This window comes from Elephantulus edwardii, unplaced genomic scaffold (genome assembly GCF_000299155.1).
Source record: "Elephantulus edwardii isolate Elephantulus edwardi_28Jun2011 unplaced genomic scaffold, EleEdw1.0 scaffold00046, whole genome shotgun sequence".
Taxonomy (NCBI): domain Eukaryota; kingdom Metazoa; phylum Chordata; class Mammalia; order Macroscelidea; family Macroscelididae; genus Elephantulus; species Elephantulus edwardii.
The window spans coordinates 8519589-8545630 of NW_006399796.1; the positions used below are offsets into that span (position 1 = coordinate 8519589).

The 26042-nt window shown below is 39.4% G+C and overlaps 1 protein-coding gene across 1 annotated transcript in view; it reads left to right on the forward strand.

The window, feature by feature from the left end:
• Positions 1-22790, forward strand: part of LOC102847569 (sorting nexin-24-like) — a 244642-nt gene extending 221852 nt beyond the window's left edge. The window contains exons 4-7 of the mRNA XM_006885997.1: positions 9888-9982; positions 11427-11459; positions 12101-12165; positions 22723-22790. Coding sequence (XP_006886059.1) covers positions 9888-9982; positions 11427-11459; positions 12101-12165; positions 22723-22790 — 261 coding nt within the window. The remainder of the gene's footprint in view (positions 1-9887; positions 9983-11426; positions 11460-12100; positions 12166-22722) is intronic.
• The last annotated feature ends 3252 nt before the right edge of the window (positions 22791-26042 follow it).

Genomic DNA, 26042 nt, shown 5'->3' on the forward strand with positions numbered 1-26042 from the left:
CCTAGTGTGTCCAATCTGCATTGTCTCCAATCTGTATGTTTAAAGGTAGCTGAAAAACAAAGCACACAATCTATGGATGTTCTTCCCCTCTGTGTGCCACTTTTGCTGGTTTTATTACACAAATTTCAGTTGGAGGTACACTCTTCCTCCACTCATGCTGACAGTACTTTATTTTCATTCAAGCATCTTTACAGATGGTGGATAACCAGACACACCCTCATTAACAGAATGGCAAGTTACTGAAAAATCATTATGCCCTTGATCCTCCATTGTCTCTTTCTCTCTCTTGGTACCTGCTACTGGATGACTTCTTTGCATGGAAACCATTCAATCCTTTAATAATTTTCTTTGCTCTTCTTTCCTTCCTCATATGTTTATTTAAAGGGTTAAAATAACTTACTGAATAAAAATTCTTGGGGCATTTAAAATAGATAGCTGTAGCGATTTCTTGGAAGTTTTAGAAAGAAAAATAGTATTTCCCCCACATTTGTAAACTAATTTTATCTAGGACATGTTCTTTGTTCTTGTTAAGTTTATTCTTCTTTCCCTCTGGGAACTAAAGAACAATGCTTTGAGTAGACTGAGAGGATTGCTCTGTACATTTCACACATTGGAGGGGCAGCACCTCTCACTAACCTATCACTTAACACTGACAATCTTGTACATAAACATCCATTCTCCCTCTTGTCTCTGAACAACTCTGCATTTATAACCCCTCACTCGGTGCATATACCTGTAACATTTAACTTGATGGGATTTGTTTCCAACTACTTCCCCAATGAATTAATTTTATGTTGAATACAGATAGCTTACTGCAAATATTAGTTGCCCAGCCATGCATCCCAGCATGCATCTGGGAATGAATGAGCAGTGTCAGACCCCCAGTGCTCTGTTTAATCAATCAGATAGCACTGGGCCTGGAACCTGTCACTGCCCCACTGTTGAAAGTGCTCCTCCCATACAGGCTAATGTGTTAATACCTCACCAACTTCTCTCTGATCAGGAGCAGCAGAGATTAAAATCATGGTTTCCTTGATGTTTTGTTAACTTGAGGGACTCTTCACACTACTAATTGTTACATACTAGAGTTACACGTAGACGATGTGGAAATAGTGAACTTTATACTGCTTTCTAGGATCAATTGAACAGTAGTATTTGTGTCTTTTAGAAAGAATCTTTCATTTCACCAGACAAGCTTCATGACCAAGGATTTCCAACCACAGCACAGAGCAAATAAGTGTTAATGTTCTAATGACAAAAATGCAACACTCTAGCAGCGTTCTAATGGACAAAGAGGTCGTTGTTGTTGTTGTTATGTGCTGTTGAGTCTGAATCAAGTCATAACTGACCCTCAGGTCTATTTTCAGAGACAGTAAATCACATGGGTGTTGACTGCACATCTGTATCCCAAAGAGCAGCTAGCTGTTGGATTCAAACCACGTGCCTTTGGGGATGTGGCATACAGCACAAGCCCACAGTGCCTCAGGTTCCAGGCCAAATGAAGAGTTCGCCCAGTGGTGTTACAGCCACAAAAGAGCTGAAAACAGGGTCCTTGGCAGAGCTGGAAGAGGTCTGTGAAGTCCTCCATGTTAAGCGGAACTGAGTCCAGTATATATGTGTGCTTCTCAGCAAGCATAGGAAGCCATGCTAAGCATCTCTATTGACTAAATGGACAATAATCCAAATAAGACCAATGCAAAAAAAAAAAGCCAAAAAAAACCCGAGAACTTCCTGAATACCAGCTGTGTGCCAGGGACTCTAGGAGGGATCCCATTTTAAGCCTTAAAGTAGTTCTTCAGCCACCCTTGCCATTGAGGTGATTCCAGCTGATGACAGTGCTGTGTATCAAAGGACAACTGTGCTCTGGAGGATTTTTCAGAAGCAGATCAATCACCAGGTTTGTCTTCTGAGGTGCTTCTGGGTGGATTCGAACTTCTTTCCCTCTAGTTAGCAACAGATGTCTTAAACATTTGAACCCTCAGAGACTCTAAAAGTAATATTTGCAGAAGGCATGAAAGCCCATAGAGATTCAGATACTAGTCCGAACCACATGGCTAGCCTTGAGGGATACAAATGTGAGAGTGTCTGGCTTCAAAATCCACCTAATTTCATGATACATCCAACCACCTCTCTAAAGAACAAAACAACTGACTATTAAATATAGAAAACTCAGAGAATGAGGACTTTAATATGTAAAACTGTGACTTAAAAAAATCTTTTTCAGAAGCTTATCTGCTGAATAAAGTTGTTGTTATTGTTATGTGCTGTGAAGTTGCCTGTGACACATAGTGACTCTATGTAGAGCAGCTCTAAACCCTCTGCTCTCCTGAGCCAGTCTCACAATTTCCAACACACCAACCCTCATGGCCCTAGTTACTGTATCAATCCATCTCATCAGGGATTTTCCTCTCCTGCACTGTCCCTCCACCCTTCTTAGTATGATGTCCTCCTCCAAAGACCAGTCTCTTCTGGCCATGTGCCTAAAATATGTGAGATGGAGTTTCAAAATCCTAGCCTCCAAGGAGAAACTTGGTTTCATCCTGTTTGTTTTCTTGGCATTCCATGACTCTTCTCCATCACCACAATTCAAAAGTATCAATTCTTTTTCTGTCATCCTTTGCCATTGTCCAGCTCTCTGATGCATAGCAAGTAATTGCAAAAAACATGGCCTGGATCAAGTGTGCCTTAGTCTCTAGACTGACATCGTTGCTTTTCAGTACTCTGGAAAGGTTCCTGGCAGCAGATTTACCTATTACCATTTGTCTTTTGATATCATCACTACTGGTGCCAAGACTGTTGATTGTGGAACTGAGCAAGCTATAATTATTAACAATCTCAGTCTCTTCTCCATCTGTCATGGTGCTGCTAGTTGGCCCAGTGGTGAGAATCTTTGTCTTCTTGATGTTGAGCTTTAATCCATATTGAAGACTATAGTCTTTGGCTTTCTGCATCAAGTGCTTCAGGTCCTCCTCAGTTTTAGCAAACAAGTTGTTTTATCTGACTAATGTAGGCTGTTGATAAGTCTTCCTCCAATTCTGATGCCACATTCCTTCTCTTAAAGCCTAGCCTCCTGAATGACCTGTTCTGCATATAGATTGTAAAGGTATGGAAATAGGATGCATCCCTAATGCACTCCTTTCCTGATTTTGAACCATGCAGTGTTTCCCTGCTCTGTTCTGAGGACTGCTTCCTGATTCAAGTATAGGATTCGCATATGCACAATCAAGTGTTCTGGGATTTCTCAAAGTTAGCCTCAATTTGTTGTGATCCACACAGTCCACAAAAGCCACAAATCCACAAATGCCTTTGCACAGTCCATGAAACACAGACAGACTTTTAGTTGGTACTCTCTGCTTTCTGCCAAGATCCATCTAACATTGGCAGTAATATCCCTAGTGCCACAACCTCTTCTAAGCCCAGCTTGTATTTCTGGTAGTTCTCTGTTAATGTACTGTTCCAGTCGTTTCTGAGTAATCTTCAGCAGGATTTTACTATTTGCTAGTGTGTGATATTAGTGATGTTTGATAATTTCCACACTCTTTCGGGTCTCCTTTTTTTTTTTAATGAGACTTAACATGGATCTCTTCCAGTTGGTTGGCCAGGTAGTTGTCCTCTAGATTTTTTGGCACAACCTGGTGAGCACATCCAGGGCAGCATCTGTTTATTGAAATTTGGCAATTGGTATTCCATCAATTCCTGGGGCTTTTTATTCCCAAGTCCTTCAGAACAGCCTGGACTTTCTCCTTTATCAGCATTGCTTCTTGATCATATGTTGTTTCTTTAAATTCCTCTGTGTGAGCCAATTCTTTTTGGTACAGTGACTCTGTATACTCCTTCCATCTTTTTTTAATGGTTCCTGAATCATTCAATATTTTGCCCATCTGCGTTATGCGGATGACACAACCCTGCTTGCTGAAACTGAAGAAGACCTGAAGCGCCTGCTGCAGAGTGTCAAGGACTGCAGCCTCCAATATGGATTGAGGCTCAATGTCAAGAAGACAAAGATTCTCACCACTGGACCAATTGGCAGCATCAGGATGGATGGTGCAGAGATTGAGATTGTACACAGCTTTAGCTTGCTTGGCTCCACAGTCAACAGTCTCGGCACCAGCAGCCAGGAAATTAAAAGGCACATTGCCATGGGAAAGTCTGCTGTTAGGGACCTCTCCAAAGTACTGAAGAGCAGTGGTGTCTCTCTGGAGACTAAGGTGCGTCTGATACAGGCCATGACCTTCGCAATCACTTGTTATGCATCAGAGAGTTGGTCAATGACCAAGGAGGATAGAAGGAGAATTGATGCCTTTGAGCTGTGGTGCTGGAGAAGAGTATTCAGAATACCATGGACTGCTAGGAAAACAAACAGATTTGTCCTGGAAAGGGTTAAACTGGGTGGCTCTTTGGAGGCAAGGATTCTGAGGCTCCGTCTAACATACTTTGGACATGTTGTGAGGAGAGATCGGTCCTTGGAGAAGGACATCATGCTTAGGAGGGTAGAGGAACGGCGCAGGAGGGGAAGGCCCTGTATGAGGTGGATTGATTCAGTGACTGGGATAATCGGGATGGGAGTGTCAGAGACAGTGCGATTGGCACAGGACAGAGTTTAGGGCTGTTGTACATAGGGTCGCTATGAGTCGCAAGTGACTTGACAGCACATAACAACAACAACAACAACAGCATCCTTAAGCATTGCATTTCTTGGCTTGAATTTGTTCTTTCATTCTTTCACCTTAAGAAATGCTGAATGAGTTGCCCCTTTTGATTTTCTGACTCCAGCTCCTTGCACATTTCATTATAATACTTTGCCTTGTCTTCCTGAGCTGTCCTTTGAAATCTTCTATTCAACTCCTTCTTTTTTAAAAACAAATTATTTTTATTATTTATTTTTTATTTTATACTCACTTTGAGATGGTTAACAGTTTTGCTTGGCTCCACAATCAATACTCTTGATAACAGCAGCCAGGAAATCAAGAGATGAATTGCATTGGGAAAGTTGGCTGTGAGGGACCTCTCAAGAGTACTGAAGAGCAACGACATCAGGCTGGAGACGAAGGTGCGCATGATCCGGGTAATTACGTGCTATGCATTAGAAAGTTGAACAGTGAATAGGGATGACAGAAAGAGAATTGATGACTTTGAGCTGTGGTGCTAGAGAAGAGTGTTGAATATACCATGGACTGCTAGGAGAACAAACAGGTTTGTCCTGGAAAAGGTGAAGCCAGAATGCTCCTTGGAGTCAAGGATTCTGAAGCTTCGTCTGACATACTTTGGGCATGTTGCAAGGAGGGACTGGTCCTTGGAGAGGCACACCATGTTTGGCAGAGTGGAGGGTTGCCGAAGGAGAGGAAGACCTTCGATGAGATGGATCTGTTCTGTGAATGGAGAGGTGGAAATAAGTGCATTTGAGATGGCTAGGTTGGCACAGGATAGAACAGCGTTTAGAGCTCTTGTATATAGGGTCACTGTGAGACACAAATGACTCGATGGCACATAACAACAACTCACTTAAAAAGTTCATATAAATTGTTTTTCACACTAGATCTTTCCGCTTTCCTTTCCCCACCCCACCCCCTTGGATCATTGTACTTGTTCTACAATAATGTTCATATATAATATTTGTCTTTATGGGACTTAGTTCACTCAGCATAATGCTCTCCAATCCCTCCCATGTTAGGTAGTAATTTACAAAATTGCTCCTGCCTGCTGCGTAGTATTCCAGCATGTGAATGTACCATACTTTATCAATCCATTTGATTATGGCTGGGCATTAGGGCTGTTTCCATCTTCTTGCAATAGTGAATAACACTGCTGTGAACATTCCTCTGCTTGGAATGTACTCTGAGAAAATGAGAACTGAGGCAGAGAGACTTGTGCTCCTTGACTTCCTGATTTCTTCCATTTGCTTTGGCTTTTTGGCACTCTAAGTGCAATAGAATTAGATTATTTAAACCAGCCTGAGGCCCTCCATACATTTAGAATTCCTGGGGTGCAATTTCAAGCTAGGGTAGTTCCTCCTGAACCATAGCCTTTAAAAAAATTGAGAAAATTCTATATGGAGTGGTCTCAGGACCTCATGTCAGTGTTCTGTCCCTCAGTGAAAGCACTTGTGTTTAAGAACCACAAAATTTGGTGATTTGATTTACATTCTCATTTCATTTTACTAATTCATGCCATTCATTTCACGTCAATGTATTTTTTTAATATTGAACAAGGTAGACTCTGCTATACATTGTCTCTTAGCTCAAGTATCAACATTTTTCTTTGTTATAATCCTTGACAAAAGTATAGACAGTATCCTTGCCTACATTCACATCACTTCATTTCACTAATGGCTGTCAAGCTGGTTTTGACTCAAAGCAACTCTCCAGGAAGGATTTCAGGTTGTAAATCGAAGGAGACTGCCCATCTTTATCCTGAAGAGCTAGTGCATCCGAACTGCCGACCTTTGTGTTAGCAGCACAACATGTGTCACGCCACCCGAGCTCCTTCTGCCTGTATTACTAAATGCTTACTTAACTGACTTCTCAGCATTTCTCTTGTAAATCCTGAAATATTTGTCAGTCATTGTTTTCTGTAAAATATTGAGACTATTCAATGAATATTTAGCAGAAACAAATGCTCACAGATTTCTAGAGTTTTTCTGTATTCATTTCCCCCCTGAAAACATGATATATTTTTCTGGTATATTTTACAATGTTTGGAGCACTCAGTTTGGGGAGGGGGAGCGGGATTAATTCCTGGCCTGGTGTTGCAGTGTAAACAGCTCTTTGCCTGTCTTTTGTCATTAATGATCATGCTGTAGATGCAGCCAGTGCATTGTAAGCCAATCTGTCAAGGCAAATAAACAATTCACCTTGTTAAAATTCCCTAAATCTTGCATTAATAAAACCAAAGTAACCCCCTGAACACTCAAGAGATGTCTTCCTCCATACTGCAGTGATGGATGACATGTCTAAAGATCCTGGAAATTAAGTAGTTCAGGTCATTAAAAGTGTCCCACACTTGTTATTGATTTAATTTCTTTTAAAAGGTGGGGGTGGAGATAAGCATGTATCCCCCCCCTCATTTTCTTCCTTTTCTTTTTTTTTCCGTCTGAAAGCTACCACTTGTACACAAGTTTAAACTATTGCCCGAGCCAACAGCTCTGTTCTTGTACATTAAGCTTTGTTGTTTATATAGATATTATGTCATCATCTTAAACAAACATCCAAAATAATTCTATAGCCATTGCAACTTATGTCATTTGAAAACATCCTTGCAGTTGCGTGTACATCTGGAGCTATCGAACCCTTCAGTGTACAGGGCATGATAGTACAGTGGTTAATCATTTAGCTGCCAGCTGAAAGGTTGGTGGTTTGAATCCACTAGCTTCTCTGTAGGAGGAAGATGTGATAATTGGCTTCCTTAAAGATTAAAGCCTTAGAAATGTGAGACAGTTCTCCTCTGCCCAGCAGGGTCACTGTGGACTCAACAGCAGTGGATTTAGGACAACAAAAAAATTTCTCAGGTTGGAAAATTTTTAGATAAAGGTCAAATGACTTGAAAGAAATAAGTTGAAATAGTAGTGAAATTATGCCTCTCAGTAAAATGTATTTTTTTCCTTAAAATTTTCTCCTCTTTCCCTTGCTTTCCCTCAATGTTTAATTAGAAAAAAATGTAAAAATTTTGAGTATGAATGTGTATATGCCTATATGCATATGTATATGTATTTATATGCATGCGTCCACACTAGGATAGATAGATGGATGAAAAATTAAGGGTAGAGAAATCATTTTGAGAGTGGATTTAGAATCATTTCATTCTCCAGCATGGCAGTTTGAGATAAATTTGTTAGGTTATGCACCATTGAACCTGTGTTTACCATCATATCCCAGTATCCAGCACAGTGACCCAAACCAATTCATACCCACTATCGTCAAAGCCAAGCACCTCTCATAGCAGACTTCTGCTGGGTTTCCAAGGCTGCCAGTCTTCTGCTGGAGGAGATTGCTCATCTCTCTGCCATGGAGTGGATGGTAGATTTGAACTAACATCCTTTTCGGTATTAGCATAGCTTGGAACCAACCATGCCACCAGAGTTCCTTGCTGATCATAAACAGAACCCAGTATATACTGGCTGAATGAGCAAAGTATAGCCCCAGACATTTCTCTCTGTTATTCCTTAAGCTTCAGTAGATACAATAGGTGGAGTAAGGAAGGCGTAGTGTCAGTTCCAGACAAGACTCACCAGGTGACCTCTCTACTGCGGGAGGAACAAGAGTGTAGAGCCTTAGGGGAGTGCAGAGGTCAGCCTCTGTACTCCTTCAATGTCACACATGAATAGGTAGCATTATTCCAGTGACCTACAGGAAGTGAGGCAACTCAGGTAAGTTAATTTTAGCTAAAAATGAGATATTATGTGTCTATATATGATGTTGTGTTGTTGTTTAATGCCGTCGAGTTGTAGACAACTCATAGCGACCCTATGAATGAACAGCCTGAGCACTGTTCGTACATAGAGTTTCCGGAGGCAAGCCATTTTGGAAGTGGATGCCGCTCCTGCTTCCAGGTTTGATTTAGTCAGGAAGCGCCAGCCAACACTGTCCACCATGGGTGCCCATTACCACGATTGGCACATCACTGTCACAGTCTTCAGCATCACAGCAACCACGAGTTACCTCTGTACAGCAACGCACAGATCAGTGCTATACCACCTAGAAAAATGTTTGACAGGAAGACAGTTTGAACCTGGCCAAGGGCCACAGATGAAAATCACCCACCTTCGGCTTGGTAGCATAACATCCTTTCCACTAGACCAACATAGCTCTCTCTTGGTCGTTGTCATTGTTATTGTTGTGCTCAGGCTGTTCGTTCATAGGGTTGCTATGACTCGACGGCATTAAACAACAACGACAACTATATATGATACACATGATTTTATTTTGCTTTTGTCACAAGTGTCATGTTGTAAGTTGTGTGAGTGAAATTTCACCAACTTGGGTATTATCATAAAAAATAACTTTTTAAGCTATATGAGTTTAAGATGCTATTATACAGTTTTGATGCTTTTCTTCCATGGTCTTCTTTGAAAGGGAGGAGGACAGTTGATAAGTGTGCAATCATTTAAGACATGCTGGCAAGTGCTTTTAAAAATAGGTATATGGAAGTGCACCCCATAGTAAACTATCAGATTTCTATATGAAATTGTTCATATGAACACTTGATTACTGACATATGTTGTTATATCAGCTATTTAGCAAAACTTCCTAAGTAGAAGAATGCTATAGATTATAATATATGTGTGTGTTTCTAGTATCCCTTAACAAGGGCGTTCTGAGGCCAAGTGGTAAGGAATTGCCAACTCAGAGGAAGTGAGTGCAAGCCATCAAGTGCCCCATGGAAGAAAGATGGGCAGTCTTCCCTCATGTGATTTACAGGCTCTGAACACCCGCTGGATGGTCAGCTGCGAGTCGGTTCTCACTTGAAGGCACATAACAATAATATCCCTGAACAGCAGTGGTCATTTCTGTCTCTGTGTATGTATCAGGCAATTTGAGCACCAAGTAAGAAAAACTTCATTATTGGCAGTGTTATATACTCTCAGGACTTGCAGCAGTCACTGGATTAGAATTCCCTTGATGGCAGAGACTATCTCACTGGTTCTCCGCTGTCTGGACTTGAGTAGGTGCTCTGCAAATGCTAGGTTGGATGGAGGAGTAAATAAAATGTTGCGTTTCCTGACCCTGCGTAGCCTGTGTGTTGGCTTAAGTTCTTGATGGGCACAATGGGGACCACTCCTGTCAATCATCAGAAGCAGGACTTGTGAAAAGTTGATGGATGGTTATGACTTTTTGAAATAGTTCTTTTGATTGATTGCCTAGTGAACTTCATTTTGGTTTCTGTTTTCACAGGCTGTCATTTTAGAAAATGAAGAACTTCCCAAACTGTTTCTTGACTTCCTAAACGTGCGACACTTGCCCTCGCTACCGAAGGCGGAGAGCTGTGGGTAAGCATTATTGCTACATTTTGGACATGTATTTTAATAACTTATCAGTAATGTCTTGGGTTCTAACAAGTCTAGCCAGGGATGCCTGAAGGGCCCATTCTGGCCACACCCACGCTCTGGACTTGGAACAGCACTCGACCGCCCCCTGCTTGTGGCCAAAGGAATAAGGCCCCTCACAAGATACAGTAACTCCTGTTTAGACGGAGGGGCGTGACCTTTTAAATGATGCTGTTATGCAGAGTGAGGTTATGTAGAGGGAATTATGAGTCCCTCATAGCGTGCTTAGAGGCTGATCTGTTTAATGTGGATGCTCAAGCCGAGTTCATATCCCCTTGGCACGTGCACTCGTGCCTGTAAAGCTGTACATGACTGTAGAGGTGGTTTGATTCAACTCTTGTTTAGTAGTTGAGCAAATAGAGATCCAGGAGTCAAGTGCCTTTCCCAGAGATCTCAGCTCATGGTCTCCCATCTTTCTCCTCAGTATTGCCACCTGTCTCTCAGGAATCTCCCAAGAAAGAGCTGGCTGTCCTCATCCCAGTCTTCTAAGAAGTCAGATATTTGATTGCTTTCAGCAATTGACTAAAGCCTTCTGAAGAATTAATGCTGAAACCCCAAAATGCTGTGGGTACAGAGCTTAGTGCTGGCTTCAGAAGGCAGTCAGCAACATCCCTGACATAGTAAATCTATTTACTAAAAAAATGAGTCATCACAAACTGCAAATCCTACCAGATGACTAGACTCTATCCAGTTTTATTTTGCTGCCTCCAGACATGTCTGAAGGAACCATACTAATTGCAAAATGTTTAAGATAAAGCAGACCACACTAAAAGTTGTGTCAAATCCCAGCTCTGGGCCATTTGAGAGGCTTTGGCCGCATCAGAGCTCCACATGGGCAGCGTTCAAGCAGGGCTACTCACCTCAAAGAATAATAGTCTGTGTTCTCGCCAAATGATATGCATTGTCACTGTGTTACCAACACATTATCCCAAGATCAAGGCACTTACTGGAGATGGATTGTTCATGTGTGGCTTTGTATTTCTAAGAAGAGACACAAAGAATGGTAATAAATGAATCTTTACCCCATTGTGTGATCCCAAATGTGGCCTCCACTTCCTACAGAACCGTGCCTGTGGAAATTACGAATTTTGAGAAACAATAGTTATAGAAAGGCTTCAAGTCTTTTGTTTATAGATTCACTATGAGTTGTGCTCAACTTGACAGCAATCAACAACAACAACATAGTATTTTAAGTGATCTTTAGGGCAATTTAAATTCCTGTTTCACAAGTCCCTAGCACAAGGCATGTGCTGGGGGCTCTGTGAAAAGTACTCTTTTCAAAATGTCTCCAAATTCAGTGCTCTAAGAATACTGGCTGTTTGCTTCTGGTAGTTTAGATGTTGACCCATTATATACTATTTTTCTTTCTCTCTTTTAAAAATTTTAGATCTTTCGATGAAACAGAATCTGAAGAGTCAAGGTAAGCATAAATACTAGTAAAATAGGAGTTACACAGACCAAAAATAGAATTGTGTCTTTGTTAAGTGTTTACTTAACCATGGCATAAATTTTTTTCTTCTTCAAAGTCTTTGTTGGAAAATGTGTTTTAAGATTATAAATATTTGATAGGCAGTTACAGGAATAACTGATTACCGTATTTTAATAATTTGCACATTATACATTTTTGCTACCTAAACATCTGCCTCACACATTAGTTTTGTGTTTGTTAAACTGTTATTTGTATGTGTGTGTTATATGTGGAAAACATTGTACACTTAGGCACAAAGGAATAAGGGCCCTAAGTTGTATCATACAAGTAATATGAACAACTGCTTTATCAATAATCATACTATAAGATTAAAAAAAAACCCAACCAGCTTTCAACAGTGATTTATTGTGCAGATTGTACATCTGCTTCAGATTCCACAACAAAATGTTTCGAAGATGAGCATAGTGTTAGTTTGTTCCCGCTAACTGTTGGCTATTATTCACCCACAGTGTTAGATACATAAACCTTGAGACATCCCCGCACAGCAGTTTGATCCCCTCAAAGCTAGTTTGTAGTGTTTTCTGTTTACCGTCGTCCCCTGATGCTGACATGCCTGTTCTTGACCTTTCCAGCAAACTGTCCCACCAGCCAGTGCTGCTGTTCCTCAGGGATCCATACGTCTTGCCTGCAGCCAGCGGTAATCAAACCTGTCATCTGCTAACAGCTCTTTACTGATTTGACCCTGTACCACATAAACCACGTTTTTAATACAGGTCTAACAGAGTGACATTGGTCCAGGGCTTAATAATCTGCCAATAAACCAGTGCTTTTGGTGTAAGAGACATTTAGAATTTTAATTGGGGCAGCCCTTTCAGGAGGAAATGTAATTTTTCTTTCTGCCAGACTATTTAGAATTATAGTAATAAGGCAAAAGGTATTTATTGTCTTTAAATCTTAGAATCTACTATTTTGGCCTCTGCCTGTCTTTATCCAGGTACCAATATTTATATGCAAAGCCCTAATTCTTTTTAAAAATCATATCTTCCCAGAAATGGAGACATGCATGTGTATCTTCATTTCCATTTAGATTACAACAATTTTGATGGTCATTAAGTATCTTAAAAGTTATGTATTCAATTATCATTCATTCATTCATTTAAAAATTGAATCAATATTTTAGCCTCAGGCTTTTGGTTGTACTAAGAAATTCAAATTCTTCAGCATCACGGTTAAAGGGCTCTGTTATACTACTCTTTATGAATATGTTCTTAGATATTATTGACTTTATCTTGTTTCATTTTCTTAACAGCCTTATGAAGCAGGCAGATGGTTTCATTGGCCACATGAGAAAATTGAGAGGCTGTGTGGTCTCTGACTTGCCTAGTCCCTGGTGATTGGCAGACCCCTCGCTGCCCGAATTTTCCATATGCGTTTTTGGTATATAATGAACTTTAGCATCTGAGAAAACTATACAGCAAAAAAAATTTATAGCAGCTACACAGCAAATAATTTGGAGTAGCTCAATAGCAATAGGTAAATTATCTAATGAAACCATCCTCAGTTTCTGACAATAAAACCTTATTGTCATCATGAGAGAAGTGACTCTTCTCTGTAGCAAGGATGCACGCGCTCAGATCACCTGCTTAGCTGTCCCTTTAAAGAACAATGCCTGGATACAACCCTGTTAGAGACTACTCTTCAATTCTCTCTTATGTCAAGGAGCCACCTGATTAGTGTTACCTTTGGTGTAGAAGAACAGTTTTCCCCCCTGTAAAGAAAAATTGCTTCCTTCTCCAACATTTGCTCCTCATTTTTAGACTATATACAGATGTTTAAATGAGTTGCTAGTTAATAAAATAAAATATTCAAAATGCAGCTTAGTCTAAGTAAGCTGTTATGTGCTATGAAGTCACCTGCAATTTTTAAGAACTCTATGCATAGTAGCTCTGAACTCTATCCTGTCCTGAGCCACTGTCTCCGATATACTTACCCCCATTACCCCAGATCCTGTGTCAAACCATCTCATCAAGGTCTTCCTCTCCTGCACTGTCCTTCGACCCTTCCAAGCATGATACCCTTCTCCAAGGACTGGTTCTTTCTGGAAGCATTCTCAAAGTATATCAGGTGTCACTTCAAAATCCTTGCCTCCAAGGAACAACTTAGTGTCACCCTCTCCCTAACAAACCTGTTTGTTCTCTTGGCATTTCATGGTATGTTGAATACTCTTCTCCAGCACCACAACTCAAAGGTATCGATTTTTCTTCTGTTATCATTAGTTATTGTCTAGCTCTCTGAAACATAACAAGTAATTGTGAAGACCATGGCCTGGATAAGGCATACCTTAGACTCTAGGCTGGCATCATTGCTTTTTTAACAACTCTGGAGAGGTCCTTGACAGGGCGATTTTCCCATGCAGTTCTTGTTTTGATTTCCTGTCTGCTGGTGCCAAGAGTGCTGATTGTGGAACCAAGCAAGATGAAACTGTCAACAATTCAGGCTCTTCTCCATTTATCATGATGCTGCCTTTTAATAAACATAGGTTTATTAAAGTATGCTTCTTTATCTTTTAGAAATTATTCCACAGATAATCTCTCTAGGTAGTATTTGTGCTCACCTGACTGGAAATCCAGAGAAATGTAGAGGTAGGAAGGGTCACTGTGGATGAGAATTCATAGGAGTCCTTTAGAGAAGAGTGTAGATATTTTGTGGCCTTTTAATCCAGTTTTCCAGCTTTTTGAGGAAAAAAACCAAAAGGTGCTAAACATCAAAGAACGGGAGAAACTTTGTGAGAAAGAACATAAGTGGCAAAGGTCTGGAGTCTGGAGCTCTAAGGAGCAAGCGTTATGTGTAGTTGGGAAGATTGGTGACTTACACCACAATGGGATTCATGCTCAGGGATAAAGGAAGGTCATAGGTTTGATGCATAAGACAGAGCCATGTATGGAAGGACCAGTTATCAGATCTATGTGGTTTGGGATTTTAGGTTTCATTTTGGGCAAGTCTCTAGTGGCATAATCCCTAGAGAGTTGCACTGCACACCCAAAGGGAAATACCTCTGTGGCGGTTCAAATCCACCAGTAGGACCACGAAAGGAAGATGAACAGTCTCCTCCCATGTGATTTACAACTTCTGAAAACTTTCTGAAGTTCATCTATGAGTCAGTCCCAACTTCACAGCAATGAGTTGAGTTGCATTTCCTGAATCAGATGCTAGTGATACTGTTTTAATTTTAAGAGAAACTACACGTTCATCTCATTTTTTGTACTCCTTCACAAAGTGTTGAGGTTCTTATCAAAATCAGGAGCCCTGGTGGCACATTGGTTAAAGTACTTGACCACTTACCTCAAAATTCCTAGTTCAAGTCTTCCACTTTCCCTGCAGGAGAAAGATAAGACATTCTGCTCCCATAAAAATATACAGCCTTGGAAACACAGTGAGGAAGTTGTACTTTATAAGATGACTGTGAGTTGGAATTGACTCAGTAGCAGAGAGGTTTGGTATTTGGATCCAGACATTATTAAATATTATTTTTACCCTTTCCTCACAAAATCAGAAATTTTACATTTCATTTTAAACTTCTGGTCATCAGTGTTATCCTTTTAGCATCAGAAGTCAAAGAGAATACCCTTTAAAAAAACTAATGTAAATAAACAAAAACAAATAGTGTATTTTACTTTTGTTGCTGTTGAGAATGTATCCATCAGAGAATATACATCAATTCAACAATTTCTCTACGTACAAGTCAGTGACACTGATTACATTTTCTATTTAACCATCCATTCTTACCCTCATTTCCCAAATTGGTTCTTTCCTGTTAACATATGTTCATTGCCCCCTAAGCTTCCTGTTTAATCTTTTCAAGTTGCTGTTGTCAATTTGAGGCCATTTAGATAGAGCTTAAAAGAGCATAATACTTCAGGGAGACACCTTTCTCTGTTTAAGCAAAATTATTGCTAAATTTTGAGAAGTTGTTTTTTGTCATGACTCATAGTGTTCCTGTGAACAAAAGATCTAAACCCGGTTCTGTCCTGCGCCATCCTCACACTTCCTGACACCAGAGCCCATTGAGGCAGTCACCATGCCAATCCTCCTGGTCGAGGATCTTCCTCTCCTTCACCAGCCCTCCACCCTTGCCAGCATCATGTCCTTCTCCAAGGAATAACCCCTCCTAGTACCATACCCAAAGTTTGTTAGACGAAGCTTCATCATTCCTACCTCAAAAGAGCACTCTGGCTGCTCCCGCTCCAAGATCAATCTGTTTGTTCTTTTGGCCACCCATGGGATGTTCAGTGCTCTTCTCCAACAATACAGCTCAATTCTTCTTCTGTCATCCTTATTCATTGTCCAGCTCTCAGATGCATAGCAAGTGATCAGAAAGACTGGCCTGAATCAGATGCACCTTAGTCTTTGGGGTATTTTTCAGTTTAAAGATTATCTCAAGACAGTGGTTTCAGGAATTCATCAAACCCCTTTGGCTTTAAAAAAAAGTCTAGATTCCATGAAAATTTGAATTTCTGTTTCATATTTTCTCAATTTAAAAAAATCATTCTCTTATAGCATATTTGGTCAAAATGTTCAGTAAAATTTCATCTTCCAGTCTCATGGCAAAGGAGGCAGTTTTCATGGGGACAACTAGCCATACATTTCATTTCCTCTTCTTATTCCTGACAAGAATATATGCTCTTAGAGATTAAAAATGTATACTTTTTGACCTTTGAGGATTTTTTGTTTACTTTGTGCTTGTTTTACTTTTTAAAATGATTTTATTTTTGTTTGAGAGAAGACTTAGAAATTATTTTGAATTTTCATTCAGTCATTCATAGACTTTTTTATAACAGTAATTACCATTGATTGATTGGTTAAAATTTTGTTTGTTTTGATTTTTTGGAAACATTCAAAACAACTTGTGCTAGATTTTTAACATTTTTTTCCGTTTTCTCATCAGCACTGAAGCATCCTTCTTCAAACTCTCGCCTTTTTCACTTATCTGCTTTCTCCCAGTCTTTGGTAGCACACCTCCAACTCTTTGTGTCCTCTTTTCTCCTCCCTACTTACTTTCAGACACCCTCTTCCTTCTTCATGGCCTTGATTATCCTGTATACATAGCTGGATCACCATACTCTATTTCCACCCCAGTGGTCTTTGAACCTCAGGTGCTTCCCATGGTTTACAAGGGCTCTCCATGTCAAGCCCTTCCTTGTGTGTCTACCGTGAACTCCTCACAATTCTCATCAGTCTGTATCCAACTCCTTTTCTAAACCTCAAGCTGCTTGCTCTTCCTTCCTCCTGGAGCTTTCTTCCTATCTCCACACATGATTGTCTCTTTCTCATCATTTGAGTTTCTTAGTTGGATGTCACAGCCTCAGAAGCACCCTCAGTGACTCTCCCTGTAAAGGGTTTTCCATGAGGTCTTCTTCCTATCCATTCACTTTTTTATCAGAGGATTCTTTTTTTCTTTTTTTTTTTTTTGTGTAGAAGTGATCTTGTTCTGAAACCAGCTTGCTTTTGCCTCCTTTTTTTTTTCCCTATCACTTCACCCTCTGTGTCCTCAACATCTAGCATATGCTAAGCGCCTGGCAGACAGTAAGTACTGAAACTTTTTTCCCTTTCTGCCAGGAATGCCCTCCTCCCAGGTATCCTGTGGGCTGATGGCTAATTTCATTTCATTCAAATCCCTGCTTTAACAAGTACTTCCATAAGCAAAGTCTTCCTTGGCCTTCCCTTGCCCTGTCACTCTCTAGCCCCATGTCCTGCCTTGTTTTTTTCCCTAGCACTTAAACCATTGCTTGACTTTTTATAACCTACCATGTTTAAATTACATGTACTACTTTTGCCACTCCCTGTGTTAATGCAAGTAGGAGTGGGAGCAGTAATAGGATCATCTGAACCAGTCTAACTTTCAGGCATAATGCAAATCAAGGTCAGCCTAAAGCTGATCACTATGAGGTGAAGATCAGACATTCCATCTCCACTCTCCAATATTTTGCAGCTGTAATACCAGTCGTCTCTCCTGAGACACTCTACTTTTCTTCTTGGTGTAATAATCCATTTCAGTGGCCACACGTAAGTCACAGATCATACTTATGTTTACTTGGTGTATTAAGGAGTTGACCTACTTGGTGTATTAAGGAATAGGTTACAACTAAAGATCGGAATCAACAGGGTGGCGAATTCAGGCTCAGGATGAGAAAGCAAGCCTTCGGGCAAAGTCCCCCTTCTTCAGTGCACAGTATTTCTCAGCCCCTCTCAACTGTGCTCTTCTCTTCCCCTCCTCAGGGCAGCTCTTCCTGGCCCTGTTGTATGTCTGCCAGCTCTGCTGCTGAGCTTCTTCTAGGCTTGTCACTCTCTCCGTCTTACACACCCAGGACCTGTGTTACAGCTCTTCTAGGAGGTTCCTTACTTCCCTTCTCACTTCTTCCCTCTTTTTTCCCTTCTGGTTCCTGGTGCTTTCAGACTGTAAGACCTTTGTTGGCCTGGCTGCTTAACTTGACAAACTCTTTGTAAACTTCAAGGCATGCCACTCCCATCAGAGCCTGACACTGGCCATTCCTCTCTCAGTAGAACAGAGTTATTTAATTTGCATAGTAGACTACAGCTCACCTCATCTGCGTAGTCTGTTGACCAATCTCCCAAAATGCATACCAGTCTCAAGAAAGTCTGCAGCCCGGGATCAGCTAAAAAAGTATTAAAGCCAAGTTGTTTATAGCTTAGCCAGGAGACATTTGTCACCCTGGACAAAAGTAACAGTCCCTCTGGAATAGGAAACTAGGGCAGAAGTAACTCCTGAAGGCTCAGAGGGAAAAATCTCTCAAGCTGTTTTCCCAAAGAACCAAGACAAAAGGAAATAATTTCATCACACCTGTTTTCTCTTATTTGATGAATTTATTTCGTTTAATTCATTTAAGCTAAATATGCTTATGATGTAATTCTTCTGGCTCAGATAGGCTTTTATGTTTTAAGTGATAAAGAGTAACTATTTATATGTATTGTGAAACCTCCTCATTCTTACACACACACACACAACAAAACCAGCTGCCATCAACTTGATCCTTCCTTCTTTTGACTCTATGTGTGAATGTTGAGCCATTCCCAATACAGCTTTTGAGTTTGCAGCATTTTGAAAGCAATTCTTCAGACTTCTCTCTCTCAGATCTTTATGGGAAAAGGTGTAAAGTGCCAGCCATTCAGTTAGTAGGCAAGTGTTTAATTGTTTGTGATACTCAGTGACTATCATGTTATTGTTTTTAGGTGCCATCAAGTTGACTATGACTCATGATGACTTTACAAACTACAGATCCAAACTTTGCTGTATCCTGAGCCATCCTCACGAGCTCTACTATGTCTGAGCCCATTCTTGCAGTCAGTTCATCTCATTCCAGGGTTTCCTTTTGCTGACCCTCTGCTTTCCCCAGCATATCTTTTTCCAAAGTCTTACCTTTCTTGACAACAAGTCAAAACGTTGAGATGTAGTTTCTCCATCCTTGAGCTTCAGGAGCACCCTGGTGGTACTTCCTCCAAGACAAATGTGTTTACTCTTTTAACAGCCTACAGTATATTTAGTTTTATATTCAGTCTTCTTTGCTAATATATCCAGTTTTACATTCAGTCTTCTTTGCTAAAACCATAATTTAAAGGCATCAGTTCTTCTTTGGTCTTCCTTGTTCATTGTCCAACATTCACATGTATATAAAGCAATTGAAAATACTGTGGTTCAGATCAGACATACCTTAATCTTTAAACTGACATCTTCTCTTTAACATTTTAAAGAGGACCTTGATAACAGATTTTCCTAGTGCAGTGCACCTCTTGATTTTTTTAATATTATTATTAATTTTAATGAAAATTTACAGAGATTTTGGATTTTCATTCATTCATTGTTACACTTTTCTCCCTGCCCATCCTTCCCCTCCAGTTTGTTCTTCTCTTTGAAAAGTAAAATAAAAATTCTTTCATTGTTATACAATACCTCCCCAAGCCCACTCCACTATGCAGCCTTCACTCTGAACTCATGACAAAAATACCTAATCACATATCCCTTTTAAACAGTTCTCTCTCTCATCTGTTTCAATGCAGTATACATAATTTATCCCATCTTTCTCAGTCTCCCTCCCAACGCCTATGTCAGTCCCTTTTTACAACAGTGGTACTATGCAGTATTTGTCCTTTTGTATCTGAGATATTTCACTCAGCATAATGTCCTTCAAGGTCATCCATTTTGAATATTATTTCATGAGTTCCTTGTTTTTCAATGCAGCATAGTATTCTATTGTGTGAATATACCAAAGCTTCTCTATCTGTTGGTTTGTTGATGGACGCTTAGGTTGTTTCCGACTCTTTGCTATTATGAACAAAGCCGTGATAAACATGGGTATGCATATATCTTCCTGGGTGGCAGTTATGGTTTCTTTGGGGTATATTCCCAGTAATGGAATTGCTGGATCAAATGGTATTTCTATTTGCAACTTGTTGAGAAAGCGCCATACTGCCTTCATAGTGGCTACACCATTCTACACTCCCACCAACAGTGAATAAAGGTTCCAGTTTCTTCACATCGCCAGCATTTGTTATTTACTATTCTGTTAAATTTCACTATTCTTACTGGTGTGCAATGATATCTCATAGTTGTTTATGTCTCTTGATTCCTTGACCACTGTTAACCATGAGTGTTGATTGTGGATCCAAGTAAAATAAAACACTTGACAACTTCAGTCTTTTCACCATTCATCATGATATTGCCTGTTGGTCCAGTGTTTTCTTTGTTTGTTTTCTTGATGTTAAGATATAATCTATGATGAAAGCTGTAATCTTTGTTCTTTTTTCAATAAGTGTTTCAAGTTTTCACTTTCTGCAAGCAAGGTTGTATCATCTGCATAAGGCAAACTGTTGATGAGTCTTCTTCTGATCCTGATGCCACATTCTTCTTTATCTAGTCCAGTTTCTCAAGTTGTTTGCTCAGATTGAATAAGTGTGGAGAATAGATACAACCCTGATTCACACCTTTTCTGTTTTTAAACTATACTGTGTTCCTTTGTTCTGTTCAGCTAACTGCTTCTTGGTCTATATCTAGATTTTACGTGAGCACAATTGAGTGTCCTCAAATTTCTGATCTTCTCATTGTTATCCATAATTTATTATCCACACAGTCAAATTCCTTTGAATAGCCAATAAAACTCCAGTGAACATCTTTCTAGAATTCTCTGGTTTCAGCCAAGATCCATCTGACATCAGCAATGACTACATTCTGGTAAGCCCTACTTTGGCATTTCACCAGAAATTAAGCAACAGCTCTGTTCATGACTATTGGTTTTAATATAGATAGGAGAAATACATTTCAAATTAAAAACTAGTTTAAGTTCTTGCTTTTGAGTAAGTGTACATCTATCAATTTAAGACAGACTCCAAAATTTTAAAGATTTTCTTGTCAAAGATTATGCTACTTCATAATTGTTGGTACTGTTGAGTTGAGATGACTTTTGGAGATCATATGAAGGACAGATCTGAAGCCTGACCTACCCTGTGCCATCCTTTATCATCTCTGATACACTTGATCCCATTGCTGCAGTCCCTCTCAATCCATTTTGTTAAGGGTCTTTCCCTCATTAGCAGACCTTCCGCCTTTCCAAGCATGATGTCTTTCTCCAGGGAATAGCCTTTCTTAGGAACATGCCCAAAGTATGTAAAAACTAAGAAATCACAAATGTTATCAAACAAAGTAACTGAATCCACATGTTGGAGATATTTTAAAAGCTTTGATATTTATTTCTTTCCTTGTCTTATAGATAAGCATGTAAATTCCTTAAGGGTAAGGGCTTATCTTTTCCATAATTGGAACAATTCTTAGAGCATAATAATGACTAGTACTTACTGTGTGATAAGCTCATGTTTGAGTACTTTGTTCACTTAACTTTTGAGAGGAATTTGACGTTATATCCATATATTTACCTGACATATTCTTTGGCACATCTCAAGAGTACCTCAAATCACTAAATCCAGAACTGTCTTTTGTTTTATTCCAATTCTGAATATTATAGCTGATCTTTTTTTAATATCTATCTGGTTAGGCAAACTGGAAACTTCAGAATCATCTTTTCCTTCGTTAGTTACATCTCATCTCTCACTGGATCACCCAAGTCCTGTCTACTTTCTCTAGAAGGCACCACTTTTTTCCACTGTAGTCAGACTGCTATCACTTCACCCCTGAACTACTGTACCTCATGTCTGTTTTGCTTTTGCTCTAGCCAGTCTCTGAATGGCAACTGTAGACTTTTCAAAATGAACTTTATCTTCATACCATCCTTTAATAGCATCATTAGATATTTTTCTAGATAAATCCAGAATTCTTATCCATTCTTACCCTTCCTGATGAGGTTTGATCTCCATTAGGTAGCTTCACATAGTGGGCCCACTATAGAGATTAGATTTAAAAATGAGAAAATGTTTTTTTCTTAAAAGTGTTGGACCCCTAAACGTTCTTAGTGATAATTATATTTATTTCAAGTAGTTGTTGTTACCCTAGTTCCTGAGGAGAATTATGTGCAAATTGAAATGCAGCCGTTAAACTTCTGAGTCATGTGATAATACAGTTTTCCTCCATTCATGTAATCCATTCACACTTGATTGACCCTTTCTGATAACTGGAATGAAATACAGTATACCATTCACTCCTGGATTTCATTTGTATCTCCTCTGAAAATGTAGGTGATTTTTTTCAAGTTTGACAGGATGACTTTTGTAGAAAATTTGCCCTTTTAGATTAGAAAGACAAGCCCCGTCTTCCTGCTTTCCAAAAGCTAGTGTAACAGAACAAGCATACTCAAGACATCTTGGACTAAATGCTGCTGTAAACCACAATGGAAAAACTGCAGCAAAGTATTCCCAGTAGAAATCTTGGAATTCCTTCAAGTATATTGAGATTTTGTTAGAAATTGAATTGCCAGTGTAATCCATCTTCCTTGTGAGAAAACATTCAGATAAAGAGCTGGGGCCTAGCAGCATTAACCATTAGAACATCCCTTAAATCAATAAGCTACAAATCTGGCCGTGCATTCCTGCAGCGCCTGGTGGTTGGTACATGAACATGGTTGCAGGCTGCAGCAGCATGACTGATAGCATGCCCTAAACAAGGGCAAACTGCACAATACTGCAGATTTTTACGTTATAATAGGCTTTAGCTTGTTAAAAGTCTACAAAGTGCAATTATATATTATCGATGCACATAAAAAACAACACATACCTGTTTTTCTTTGTTTTTCAGATTTTCCAAATGTGGTTATTGAAGGAGTTCTCCATGGGATCTTTTACCCTCATCTGCAGCCCAGGTAGAAATCCTCTGTGGCTAAAAGAAGCGGAAGCAAGTTTCAAAGACCTCGTCAAGGAAATTGATATCTACCAAATTAACCTAAAGTCTGTGACATAACAGTTCTAGATAATGGTATAACTCACAGTCAAAGCTTAATTCAGGGCAGGAACATTTCCAGTAGAATGGTGCTTTTAAAAATAGAAGCTGAACCAGAGTGGTGGTCAGGTTAAGGCCAGTGTTTAAGAAGTAGAATGTAGCTGCCAATTAGAAACCACAGAAAACAGGCTGCAGACCATCCCTGAAGCACCGAGTATAAGTTACTCTCTGCTCCAGGAGCACCATTTGCTAATTGTAATTCCATCCTGACACGCGCTAAGACTGATCAACATTTATGTTCATGTTTTATGGCACACTACTTTTTCACCATGAGACTTTCTCACCTAATGATGAGGTACATTCTGGAGTGCCGGCACCACACAAATGTCACAGAAACACACTGTGCTGAATGTGAGGAAGGAACTAACCTGGGAATTAAACTGTACTGACCGTATTATGGCATTTGAAAAACCATGATGTTCTTGTTCATTTATGTTACAGTGGAGTTGTATCATATCAAAGATAGAGGTAGCTTCAGTCCATAAGATAAAATGGAATTGTATCAAGATTGCCCTGGAAAGCCCTTTAGGTAGGTTCTATATTGGAAATCTGAATACCCGCAACAACCAGTTTGGTTCGTTCTCTCTCTCTCTCTCTCTGTCATTGCTAGAAATTATTATTTCTTCAGTTGGAATCCAAATGATGTTGTTGGTGCTTGTTCAGGGGTCATTTTGTATAAGAATGACATATATTTAAACACTAGACTCCCACACAGCCTGCAAAATGCTTGCCCTCTGTCTTGAGGCAGGTGTGGGCTGATGAGGGAGTCTCAGGTTGACCATGCTCACCTTGGTTTACTTGAGCACACACATTCAATGAGTAAGTGCTATTGGCAGAGCATTAAACATTGCCTTTCTTATCATCTCCTTTTCACTTACCTCATTTATTGAATTAATGTAAGTTAAAGATTTTATGATTTAACTCTGCTATACATTCATATTTATCTTATATGTTTCTTGAAAAGCGTGAAAGCATATGTTACCTGTATATCTGTGCTGTATTTGAGCATTTCATTGAAGACTAATTAATGACTAGCCTATTTATGGTTATTTCTTCTACTATACTTCTATGTGGGAGAAATGTATTTCAATTCAAAACTAATAACTAAATCAATGCCTTTTGTTTAGGATTTAATTATGTAGGTTTAAACCCTAGTGACTAGGATCTAAACAAAGAGGTTTAAAGTCTGCTGCAAACTTGGAAAGATATGTTTTATGGTAGATTCTGATATTACTACTTCTTGGAAACAGAATTAGTAATCAAGTGTCAACAACCAAAAATAACTATGTAGTCAAGTATTATTGAAAATATTTTAAAGACATTTTTGTTATTAGATATTTTGAGTTAAATGAAGACAAAGAATAAAACATATTTGAATTAGCTTTTGTTCTTGAAATTCTGTTTCATGTGCAAATTGTCTGTCTTTTTCAAATTTTGGTACCATTTATACATCTCCTTTTACACACAGCTAAGTGCCAGCTGCCATCACAGTCGTTGTCTCTTCATACCCATTGCCTTATTCACCAAACCACAGTCGAAGATAGCCAGAAGATAGTCTTGACCCATTTTTAAGCTTCCACACCACATCTCTGAACTGTGCTCATGGTATTTTTCTGAATTGTGATCATGAAATTTCTATACGTTTTAAAGTTCTAAGTAAACATATAATCAGAATGAATATAAAATTTGTTACTGGGGTTGTGGTATATACATCATTGACTGTTTTAGATAAAGAAGGAGTCAGTGCTGTGTGAAGACTCAGGAGAGGACATCAGGGCAATAATGGCCAAGCACATCTTAGTCATTACACTAATAATCTCTTTTACAAGGATTGGTACAAAACAGATTCTAATAACTCAGGGGTTAAGAATGTCCCAGATGTCCAATCTTCCTATATGACTGTATCACTCCATCATTTCTAACATCAGTTATCCCTCGTCTCCTCAGCCTCCTCATTCCTGTTTGTGTTTTTGGGTTCTGTAATTCACTGAAAAGTCTCACAGAAACTAAATACTATCAGGGAAATGGGTTGTGTGATTGCAGATGGTTTAGGCTGATGCCTGCTGTTGCAGAGGTTGGGGAACAACAGGCCAAGCATCTGCAGCCTGAGGCTGTCAGCAGTTGACTGTCAGAGCATTGCGATCCAATTAGAAGTGAAAAGTTACCCACAGCAAAAAGTAACAGCCTTCCCTGGAATAGTTCTGGATATAGGATCTCAGGGCTAGAAGCCACACTCCTAAAGGAATGAAGGATAGAAATTTGGGTCATACTTTCTTTTAAGCTGAGGCTCCGAGATGCATCCTTCCCTAATCCTACTTCCTCGACTCAGTAAATAACTTATTTCCAAATGAAACCTTGAGTATAAAGAAAGAGGCTAGAATCACACACACAAAACAAAAATGGAAGGCTATGGCTAGAAGAGCTATATTACTTAATTCATTGTACCATAGTCATCAAAGTGACACCTTTGATTTTTAACGTTTTTAAAAAGTGTGATGCAGATTTTCCCAGTTCAGTATGTTATTTGGTTTCTTAACATGAGCATTGTTGACTCAGGAAGAATAAAATCTTTAACAACTTCAATTTCTTTGCCATTTATCATGATACTACATTTTGGTTGAGTTGTAAGCATTTTTGTTGAACATACAGGGCACCATTTTTATTTCCTTGGCAACTTTAAGATTCTAGGACAAGTACTTCTGATCTAGAGTGTGTATCAGAGTCACCTAAGACCCCGAATCAACATCTTTGGGCTGCACTAATCTTAGGTAGTAGATAAATTGTCCAGCTGATTCTGATGTACACTTAATGTTAGGAATCACTGTCTGAGAGGGTTGGCTTATGCACCACCCTTTTGCTTCCACTTTAATGATATTTTTGTTGACTTCTTACTTTCCCTTTAGAATCTTCTGCCAATTAACCATTAATTCAATGCTTAGGGTATTTTATGTGGTCACAGAAAGAGACTCTTAGAAAAATCACCAAGGATATCTGACTAGATATCAATCAATACACAGTGGGAAAGACATATATATATTCATTTATCCAGTCATTAATGAAATGTCTTTGAGTCCCCTTTCTGCATATAGGTTGAAAAGGTATGGAGATAGGACACATCC